The 10,804-nt window shown below is 60.7% G+C and overlaps 1 protein-coding gene across 3 annotated transcripts; it reads left to right on the forward strand.

Annotated features, from left to right (window-relative positions):
* Positions 1 to 323: 323 nt before the first annotated feature.
* On the forward strand, positions 324 to 7,323 carry DDX56 (DEAD-box helicase 56). 3 transcript variants are annotated; one of them, XM_019731639.2, is made up of 14 exons: positions 324 to 447; positions 534 to 695; positions 1,282 to 1,442; positions 1,584 to 1,754; positions 1,871 to 1,961; positions 2,496 to 2,740; positions 3,007 to 3,126; positions 3,659 to 3,772; positions 3,849 to 3,943; positions 4,828 to 4,901; positions 4,979 to 5,068; positions 5,513 to 5,618; positions 6,056 to 6,129; positions 6,448 to 6,669. In XM_019731639.2, exons 1-14 carry the CDS (start codon positions 388 to 390, stop codon positions 6,547 to 6,549), a joined length of 1,665 nt encoding a protein of 554 aa, XP_019587198.1. In that variant the 5' UTR covers positions 324 to 387; the 3' UTR covers positions 6,550 to 6,669. The 3 variants fall into 3 exon arrangements, with proteins under 3 accessions (XP_019587198.1, XP_019587199.1, XP_074168207.1); XM_019731640.2 differs by having other exon boundaries at positions 6,472 to 6,669; XM_074312106.1 differs by lacking the exon at positions 6,056 to 6,129 and having other exon boundaries at positions 6,472 to 7,323.
* Positions 7,324 to 10,804: the final 3,481 nt, after the last annotated feature.

The raw sequence follows: 10,804 nt of genomic DNA on the forward strand, positions 1-10,804 counted from the left end.
CGCTCTGCTGACCAAAGAAGCGCCAAAGAACGGGAAGCCATGAGCCTGCAACTGTGTACCAGCGAGCTGTCCGGCCCCCATCGGTGGGCGGAGGAGGGCACCGAGGGACCACACGCGTCCGCGCAGCTCCGCCCTCGCCGGGAACCCTAACCCAGCACGGCCTTGGGAGGCAGCGTCAGGGAGAGGACAGGACCCGTGGGGCTCTCAGGAGGCCCCGAGAACCCGGCCCCGCGGCCGCAGAGCTCCTCCGGAACATCGGAAGCCTGCGCTCCAGTACTTCCGGGAGGTGATGGCTCCTCCAACGCTGACTGGTTGTTGCTTTGACCCGCCCACACGTCGTCACGCTCTTCCTTCCGCTCCTGCGCGCTGTCACTACGGAGCCCCAGCATGGCGGACCCAGAGGTGTTGGGATTCGAACACATGGGCCTCGACCCCCGGCTCCTGCAGGTACCGGGCGGGCTGAGGAGCCGCCCGGCGTGGCGGGGGCGGCGGTAGGGCAGCGCGCCACCCGGACCGCCTCTCGTCTCTCCTAGGCCGTCACCGACCTGGGCTGGTCGCGGCCCACGCTGATCCAGGAAAAGGCCATCCCGCTGGCCCTGGAGGGGAAGGACCTCCTGGCTCGGGCCCGCACTGGCTCGGGGAAGACGGCCGCTTATGCCATTCCGATGCTGCAGCTGCTGCTCCACAGGAAGGCGGTGGGTCGCGGGGGAAACCGGGAGCCCAAAGGCCGGGAAAGAAAACGTAGGCGTCCGAGTCCTGTTGCGCCCTCTTGGAAAGCCCTGTCGTCGTCCCCTACCCCCCCCACTCCGCCCCCAGTCCTTCCCAAGCACCGGCTTTCTTTCAGTCCCGTACTCGGGAGGGCTGGCCTGAAACAACCTGGAGCTGTTGTGGCAAACGTTGTGGACTGGATTCAGGCTACCTGGGTCCTAGTCCAGGCCCTGCTACCTCCATTCCGTGTGTAATCTTGAGTATTTCTACCATAAAAAAGTGGGCACAGCTCTCTCTCCTACTTACAAGACTCTGTGAATCTCTAGCGCCCTAGCTGGTGCATTTCAGGTAACTTCATAACCATAAAGGAAGTTGTTCTTTTGTAGGGTCGAAAGGACCCTTCGTTCTGCATTCTGAGGTGGGAGAAGTAAGCGAGGGGTCGAGCAGAACACAACTAAGTTGTGTTGAAGTCACAATAGTTGGGTCAGTTCAGCTGGAAGACTTTGCAGGAAGCGTCTGATGGCCACGATGACACGAACCGGCTGGCTGAAGCTCTAATCCGTGCTCTTGCAGACGGGCCCCGTGGCAGAGCAGGCTGTGAGAGGCCTTGTCCTCGTGCCCACCAAGGAGCTGGCACGGCAGGCCCAGTCCATGATTCAGCAGCTGGCAGCCTACTGTTCCCGAGACATCCGGGTGGCCAATGTATCAGCTGCTGATGACGCGGCCTCTCAGAGGTGGGTGACAGCAGCAGCGCTGGAGGAATGAAGCTGCACAGACATGTAGGGTTGGGCTTGTGTGCAGCAAGAAAGAGGGCTGGTCTGGGGTGAGGTCCTAGCTGGACCTTCTCCCCGGTGCTGAGGTGTTGCCCCCTGCAGAGCTGTGCTGATGGAGAAGCCTGATGTAGTGGTGGGGACCCCCTCGCGCATACTAAGCCACTTGCAGCAAGACAGTTTGAAGCTGCGAGACTCCCTGGAGCTGCTGGTGATGGATGAGGCTGACCTTCTCTTTTCATTTGGCTTTGAGGAAGAGCTCAAGAGTCTTCTCTGGTACGGGGGAGGCATGTGGGGCTGGAATAGGCTGCAGGATCTGGAGCTGGTGGGAGACCAGCTGCCAGTTGGAGGTCTTAGGAGTTGCAGTCTGATGGGGCTCTGCTTTGTTTTAGTCACTTGCCGCGGATTTGTCAGGCTTTTCTGATGTCGGCTACTTTTAATGAGGATGTACAAACACTAAAGGAGCTGGTACTGCATAACCCGGTAAGTGCCCTGTGGAAGTGTCTGGAATCACGGCCAAGTGACACTCAAAGGACTTGATCCTCCCTTCTCAAAAGCCTTTGACATTTGGGGGCAGTACTTGTTATTGGTTTAGTATCCTAGTTCTGAAGCACTAGAAGCCAGCAGTCACACCCCCAAATCTAGAAATCAGATGTCCCCTAGGGCTCCGCCCACATCCTTGAGCAGGGATCCCCCAGGGGCAGAAAGGGCATCTTGGGGCCAAAGTTCTCTCCTTACGTGACCTCTGCTTTCAGAAAGGCTGTGCTGGAGGGCTGCCCCTCACTGCACTCGTTTGTCGTGCATTTCCTTTGTTCTGTGCCCTGAATACTTTGCATGCGGTTGTATGTCCTCCGTGCCCCACAACAGTCAGGTACTTTGAATTTGTCCGCTGGCCGGAGGTGCCGCAATGCCCTGCACTGACAAGTTTGTACATTGGCGCTGTGCTTGGCGAGCCGGGCGCTTGCGGGAGCATTTTTGTCCTCCTTTCTTTCCTGACCACAGCCTTTCCTCCCCCAGGTCACCCTCAAGTTGCAAGAGTCCCAGCTGCCAGGGCCAGAGCAGCTGCAGCAGTTTCAGGTGGTGTGTGCCACTGAGGAAGACAAGTTTCTGTTGCTGTGCGCGCTGCTCAAGCTGTCGCTGGTCCGGGGCAAGTCCCTGATCTTCGTCAACACGCTGGAGCGCAGTTACCGGCTGCGCCTGTTCCTGGAGCAGCTCAGCATCCCCACCTGCGTGCTCAACGGAGAGCTCCCTGTGCGCTCCAGGTGGGCCCTGCCAGGCATCGCGGTGACGTTCCCGTTTCTTACGCACTCAGGCCAGTGCTGGGCTTGACCCAAACTCAGTGACTGGCTCACAAATACAAGATACTCGTTATCAGTGCGTCTTCAACTGAGGGGGTTGAGCACAAACATTAAGTGGGGGAAGAGTTTAAGAAGAGGGAACAGTCAGAAAGGGTGATGGCTACAGTAGTGCCGGGGGTGTGGTGGCCGCCAGCGTGCTTTTGGGGCTAACTGTCCCCTCTTGGGCACAGGTGCCACATCATCTCACAGTTCAACCAGGGCTTCTATGACTGTGTCATAGCAACTGATGCCGAAGTCCTGGGGGCCCCGCCCAAAGGCAAGCATCGGGGTAAAGGACCCAAGGGGGACAGGTGAGTCCTTGTTTCTGTCCTTCAACCCTCCTTGGGGAGACTGAAACCAGAGTGCCTGAGTGGGGGGCTAGGCCTGGCTGCTGGCATAGCCCACGGAGCCCTGCTCGGCTCCTGAGAATGGAGAGGGTGGAGGGCACACGAGCTCTGTGGGCAGCACAAGGGGCAAGGCTGCCAGGGTTGTTGACACCCTGTCCTTCGAGGGGAGACAGCCCAGCCAGCAGGGGCTGTGCAACTGTGAGTTGGGGCAGGATAGTTCTGAGGGGAAGTGGGAGCCCCCAGTCTGTGTCTGCCTGTGGTGGTTCTCAGACCACCCTGTGGGGCAGGGAGTTCTGCCGTTGCCCCAGAACTGAGGTCAGGGCAAGGGTTTGGCCACCCCTGGTCCCCCAGCTCCTGGAACAGTTGTGAAGTTGAGAGAGTCACCCGTAGCCAAGTCCTGTGGCTCCATGAAGGCCCTGTTGGAGACCTTGCCAGTTGGCAAAACTGGAGAACAGCAGCTCGGGAGAGCAGGGCTGAGTGTTGTGGGTTCCCATAGGGCCTCCGATCCCGAGGCAGGCGTGGCCCGGGGCATCGACTTCCACCACGTGTGTGCCGTGCTCAACTTCGACCTGCCCCCCACCCCCGAGGCCTACATCCATCGAGCCGGCAGGTAGGAATGCTGGGGTGTGGTGGGCTGGGGGCCTGGACTGGGCCAGAGACACGGGCTGAGCTGGCTCTCCTTGCAGGACGGCACGTGCCAACAACCCAGGCACAGTCCTGACCTTCGTGCTGCCCACAGAGCAGCCCCACCTGAGCAGGATTGAGGAGCTTCTTGGTGGCGGTAAGAGCTAGGGCCAGGCTCTGCCCATGACGCCTTCGACCCAGGGATGATGATGGCAGCAAGGGCACTAGTGTCCCCAGCAGCCACCCCCCACTCGGTCTTGCTTGGGCCATGTCCCTCGCTCGCTCCTTGTGCACTTGCTGGCAGGCACCGCCCCCTTCACAGGAGCAATCCCAGGTCGAGCCATCAGATGACTACCCAGGGTCACTGTTACAGCCTGTCTCCAGGGGCAGATGGGCCAAAGGAGGCGCAGGGGTTTGGGGAGACGGGGAAGGGGCTGCACAGGGGCTCTGCACTGGCGCCTTTAGGAGGCCGCGCTGTGGCAGGGCAGCCAGGTGGTGCCCCAGGCTGTGGGGCGAGCCCGGTGCGGGGGTGGGCTGGGCTGTCCCCCCACAGGAGGGCCCAGATATGCTCCTTGTGGGGTGTCACTCCTGCCTTAGGTGGGGGCTGGGGACGGATGCTCCTCACCATGTGCCCTCGAGCCCCTGGGCTGCACTCCTCTGTGCCCTGGTTTCCTTGCCTGAAATGGGAAATGCCGGTGCCTCCCTGTTAGTTTGTCCGGGATGTCGAGCGGCCCAGTGTGCTGCTGTGACAGTGCTCAGGATGGGGTCTGACTGCGAGGCACTCCTCACCGCCCTGCAGCTGTCGGCATGGCTGCCCTTGTGGCCAGAGCGGCCTTGGCAGAGGGCAGTTGGGGGCGGGCCAGTATGTCGGGCACCCGGGATGTGGAGACAGTGGGCCGCCCTGGGCACTGCACCCTGGAGCTCCTGTCATGTGTGTTTGTGAGACCTGGGTTTCTGGCTGTGCGTGCGCTTGGCAGGGATGGAGCAGGCAGGGTCCCTGGCCGCCGGAGTGTGGGGGCCTCACTGCTGCCTTCTGCACAGAGACCGGGGCCCCCGCGTTGCTTCCCTACCAGTTCCGCATGGAGGAGATTGAAGGCTTCCGCTACCGCTGCAGGGTGAGTGGGGCCAGGGGGTGAGCCGTGGGGTTCCTGCAGCCCCCGGCCCAGCGTCCTGACCCTTAGTGTCATCCCAGGATGCCATGCGCTCAGTGACTAAGCAAGCCATTCGAGAGGCGAGGCTGAAGGAGATCAAGGAGGAACTCCTGCGCTCGGAGAAGCTCAAGGTGAGGCCGGGAGGCGGCAGCGCAGGTGGGGCAGCTGGAACAGCTGCCGTGTGCTAGGATGCCACGTGTCCGTCAGAGTGACAGCGTCTGTGAGTGGGCACAGTCACGTGTTCCTCACAGCATCCTGATTGTAGAGGAGGCACCTGAGCGTCCATGGCAGGGCTTGCTGGGCAACGCAGGGAAGGAGCAGCCTAGGACGGCGCTGGGGACGGGTGGTGCCGAGGGATGGGCCGCTGTGCTCCCGTGCACCTCAGGGGCAGGGAGGGAACAGTCTAGGATGGTGCCGAGTGACGCGAGCAGCTGCCTCTGGGAGTGGATGGGGTGACTGCCACAACAGCGATGGGACACCTCAGCCATTTAAATTCTGGGACACGGGGCCACCTGTGGTCAAAAGCCCTGGGAAGTTACAGGGACAGCCACCCTCAGTGCTGTCGCTTCCGGCAGACGTACTTTGAAGACAATCCCAAGGACCTGCAGCTGCTACGGCACGACCTGCCCTTGCATCCGGCTGTGGTGAAGCCGCACCTGGGCCACGTGCCCGACTACCTGGGTGAGTGGGCGCGAGGAGGGAGCTCCGTGTCACAGCAGCAGCAAGCCGTGTGCTGACAGTGTGGCCAGGAGGCTGGGCGTCCGCGTGGCCAGCGCTGCTCGGAGGCCCCGGGACCCGTCGGCACACTCAGGCAGGTGGCAGTGAGCAAAGAGGCCAAGGGCGGGGCGTGGGCTGGGGGTAACGGCCTGACACCTGGAGATGTGGGGGAGGCCACCTCTAACCAAGGCAAAGACCAAAGAGGAGTGGCTTAGAGAGCAGCAGTCACCATTATCCCACCCTGGGAAGGCAGCTCTGTGACAAATAGCTATGTGGCCACAGGCATCTTAACGTAGCCCTGGAGCCTGGGTCCCAGGTCAGGAAGGATGGGGGCCAGCTGGGGCGCCTGGAGGACGTGCAGGTGAGGAGGGTGGGGCTGCTGAGCCACCTGTCGCCTCCAGTTCCTCCTGCTCTTCGAGGCCTCGTCTGCCCTCATAGGAAGCGGAAGAAGCCGTGCCCCTCTAAGAAGGCCAAGGTATGTGCCCCGGGCCTTGTTCCTTTGTCTCCAGGGTATGCACACACATTGCCCTTGCAAGGGAGCGCAGCCCCACAACTGGCCCCAGACTTCTGTGGTCAGGTCAAGGTCGCAGGGCTGGGACTGGAGGCCACCTGCACATGCCGTGGAGCACGGGAGGACCTGCGTTTCTGTGCCTATTGCTTGCGGGCTGTGCGAGGAGGAAGGTGGGGCCCGGAGGGCTGCCTTCTGCGGCGAGCACAGCAGCTTCTGCCGTCGGCTCCTGGGCTGCGGGCCAAGTGGCAACAGCACGCGCTTAGTCGGTGTTGGCTTGGGCAGCTGACCTGCGACCTTGCCCCACAGAAGGTGAAGGCCCACAACCCACTGCGCAGCTTCCGGCACAGAGGAGAGAAGCACAGGCCGACGGCAGCGCCCTCCTGAGGTGGTCCAGGCAGCGGCGGCTGAGCAGAGTGGGGAGCGGGCCCCCGCCCCCCTGGACTGACGGGTTTTGGGGCCAGCCTGCTGGTTGTGCCTTAAGGACAATAAAGATTCTAGCTGCCCCGTGTGCCTCCTGCGGAGGGGGGCGGGGCATCCCTAGAAACCACTTCCAGGGGCCAGGCCTGGCTGCCTGCACGCCGTGCCCGCATGAGCAGCAGTGTAGCTCGGGGACACCCGCCCCCATCCAGGTCTCTTGCCAGCCCATAGCCACCCCTGTGGCCTCCCTGCCTGGGGTCACGCCGCCCAGCCCCCGTCCCCTCACGCTCAGAAACGAGGTCCACCCCCCCCCCCATGCCCTACATGGCAGAGTCAGCCTGCTGTCCCCTGAGCCCGCACTGCCCTGCTCGCGTCAGCCCTTGCGTGAGTCTGAGGTGGAGGGACTCCGTGTGTTGCGCCTGCGCTTCGTTCTTGCACTCCACGCCCAGGCAGCCCCCACAGGACAGCCTCCCAGCCGCAGGCCGGGTCTCCCAGCTTCTCGCTGTCCCGAGCAGGTGTCCTTGACTGCCCTCTGGTGCCAGTGTCAGCATCACCTGGGGTGCGGTGGGGGCGTCGGGAGATGGCCGCCACGCTGCAGTATTTGAGAAGGGATCCAGCTGTGCTGTCAAAACAGCCTCACAGGGACAGAGGCTAAGACCCCCGGTGTGCGTTGGGCTGCCACGTTTCCTGCTCATGTTATGTTCTGAGGACTTTAAGGGGCCAGGCCATGTGTGACGGGGTTGCTGCTTGGGTGGGACGCACCCGGTGTGGCACAGCAACCAGTGACACGCACCTAGGATTCCCGCGTCCACCAGGAGCAGCGGTTACTGCAGCTGCACGAGATGGCGGCTTGGCAGCATCTGCCGGGGCCTCTTGGAAGTCACCCCACAGCGTGGGAGGCGCCGCGCTTGTACCTTTCCCCTCTGAGGTAGGCAAGCCGATGCCTGACACGGCTTGGTGATTCCTTGTCCCTCTGGCTCTGTCACCACCAGGACCTCCTTGCCCAGGAGCCTGCTCCAGTGCGGGAGATTGGGCACTTGGGGCTTTCCCTGTGATGTCCCTGTGAGGGGGACTCTGCTGTGTCCCCTCCTGGAGCTCGGCTGAGGACTAGTACCCCTGGGCTGACACCTGTGCTGAGCGTCATACACACGTCCTCACGTGGGAGTGCAGGCTCAGGAGCTCCTTGGCATGTGAGGACAGCTGCGGGCAGGTCTGCTCTGGCCCAGCTGTCCACCCCAAAGGAGGGGTGGTCGGTGCTGCTGGCTCTCTCCCCACCACGAGGCAGGTGCCATCGTAGGCCCTTGGGAGCTGGGCTGTTCCTGTGTACCTTCCCTGAGCTAGAATGGGCCAGGGCGGTGGAGCAAGTGTCTCTGTGTCCTGCACCTGCAGGGAATGTGTCCAGGGGCCCAGACAGCTCGGGCTCCACGTAGCCCGTTACCATCCGGGGAAACAGGCCCTCAGGTTGGACATGTCTATCCGATGGTGAAACCTCTGCCGTTCACAAGCACGTTCAGACCACAACTGGACAGGCCCAGGGATCTGGTGCGCACATGATAGGTCCCGAGGATCTAGAAGTGGAGCGGGCGGGGCTGCCTGCTGGGACAAAGCTGACTGTACAGGGAAGTCACAGGGGCTGACGGCAGGGAGGCCAGTGCAGTGCAGGCACCATCTCTGCCCCTGGCTGGCAATCACACCCTCAGGCCTCAATGGGTGCCGTGTGCCAGGCTCTAGAGGACATGGGTGGGCACAGCCCTTGCAAGGAGCTCCAGGAGATGGAGAGTCAGGTCTTGAATGCGCCGACCTCCCAGAGTCCAGGGAGCATCCACCTGTCCCACAGCCTGTAGCGGCCTGCCAGGTGCAGGCACTGGTCTGGAGCCAAAGGGAGCATGGGCAGTGCTTGAGTCAGGAGGAGTCTGGGGAAGCTGGCCGCCCAAGCAAGTGACGGGAAGGATGGGTGGGGGTAGCAGTCCTGACTGAACAGCGTGTGGAAGTGCTGTGGGGGGGAGGAAGCCCACACCTGAGGATGGAAAAAAATCAAAGCTGTCGTTGCCAAAGTCAGCAAATGCTGACCAACTGATTGACTTTTTGAAAATACAGTACTTGGTAAAAGCTACCAACAGGTGTGGGTGTTTTTTAAGCAGGGAGTGCCTTGATCAGGTGGCTGTGTAAATGTGATAACAGCCAGGAAAACTGTGTCTCTAGAAACCTCTGGACCCAGTGCGTGAGCCCATTCAAGTGTGTCTCCCATTCCAGTTACTTCCCCCCGCCCGCTCAGCAGTGACTCAGCTTTCATAAAATTGGTCGTTCTTGGGACTTTGGTCCCCAGGAGCGTGTCCACGGGAGGAAATGGCGATCAGCTCAAAATGGTGCAGGGAGGTGCCCCTGCCAAACTCCATCCTCTTTTCCCCAGAAATAAGGATTCAGACATCCTGTCCCACGGCAGGGGCTGCAGTCGCTTGTCCTGCGTCTATCACAGCCATTTTCACCTGGAAAAGGAAGAAGTCATTGACCAGGAAGGACAGGTGCCCTGGCCCAGCTTCCTTCCTGTTGTGCTGGCACCATGCTGGGCAGACTCCCTCCTCCCAGGACATCATCAGAGCTCAGTGTCTGTTCACTCACAAGTCCACCCACAAGCCTACTGGGAAGCAGTGAGTGTGGCCACAGTTGAGCTGCAGAGCGGGCACACTGGGGGACTTCCATCGTGCTCCAAGAGCAGCCTTTGTGACACCTGCGACATGCTGCCCAGCTTCAAGGGAGGGGCCTTGCCCTTGGCCTCCTCTGAGATCTCCATAAATGGGATAAAGTGCCCCCTCCGGGTATCCCTGTGTGGGGGACACCCCTGCACCCAGCTCTGCACACAGGCCCCTAATACTAGTGCACTTCCCAGGATGAGGTCTCAGCCAGCAGGGGCCAGGGCCTGAGAGTTTGCATTCCTAGCAGCCTTCTCCCCAGGGAGGCCGATGCTGCTGCACCCAGACCAGCCTCTGAGAGGCAAGCTTTAATATGCACGCACCCATCCCATTTTACAGATTGGGAAATGTTCAGAGAAAGCAAGTTGCCACCCCATGCCACCCAGCTCAGTGGCAGAGTGAGAGGGCGCTCAGGTCTGTGGGCCCCTATCGGGAACCCAAGGTGAGAACTGGGTTCAACCCTGTCCCATCCCTCCTCAGCCTCAGCTTCATCCCTACGGTGGTATGATGAGTGGTGTAACTTTAGCATAAGTATGTCCCAATCAGTATTTGTGATACACTAAAAAAGGATTCATTTATCTGAAACAAATCTAGCAGGTACCCTGCGTATTTCCTAAATTTCTAGAGCTTTTCTTGCCCAAGCACTGTCTCCTCCAGGAAACCTTCCTGGTGCCAAGTCTGGCTGGGCACCCTTTTCTGTGAGTAAATTTGGGGTTAATTTTGGTGTATTTCAGCTCTTAGCACAGTAGCACCTGCCCATCTCCCATTCCCAGCCAGGTGGTGTGCAGCTTGCACACAGCTTGGAGCCAAGTTGGAGAGGGGGTGGCAAGAAGAAGCCCACCCTCCAAATAGGGCTCTGCTCTGATGGCTGATTGCTGCTTCTGACCCAGAGGTGCAGACAAAGGGGGGGGGAGCTATTGTTGCCCCCTGCCCATTGTTGCAAGACCCTCTTCCTTTGGCTTAAGTGACTTCCAGGGGATTTAAAGGACCAGATATCTTTTATTTCCTCCATTTTTCCCCTTTCAGGAACCAGACATTAAAAACTAGGATGTTGAGCCGGCCCGGTGGCTCAGGCGGTTAGAGCTCCGTGCTCCTAACTCTGAAGGCTGCCGGTTCAATTCCCACATGGGCCAGTGGGCTCTCAACCACAAGGTTGCCAGTTCAATTCCTCGAGTCTCGCAAGGCATGGTGGGCTCTGCCCCCTGCAACTAAGATTGAACACAGCACCTTGAGCTGAGCTGTCTCCCGGATGGTTCAGTTGTTGGTTGGAGCGTGGGCTCTCAACCACAAGGTTGCCAGTTCAATTCCTCGACTCCCGCAAGGGATGGTGGGCAGCGCCCCCCGCAACTAAGATTGAACATGGCACCTTGAGCTGAGCTGCCACTGAGCTCCCGGATGGCTCAGTTGGTTGGAGCGCGTCCTCTCAACCACAAGGTTGCCGGTTCGACTCCCGCAAGGGATGGTGGGCTGTGCCCCCTGCAACTAGCAACGGCAACTGGACCTGGAGCTGAGCTGCGCCCTCCACAACTAAG

The sequence above is a fragment of the Rhinolophus sinicus genome, linkage group LG09, assembly GCF_036562045.2.
Source record: "Rhinolophus sinicus isolate RSC01 linkage group LG09, ASM3656204v1, whole genome shotgun sequence".
In the NCBI taxonomy this organism is placed as follows: Eukaryota; Metazoa; Chordata; class Mammalia; order Chiroptera; family Rhinolophidae; genus Rhinolophus; species Rhinolophus sinicus.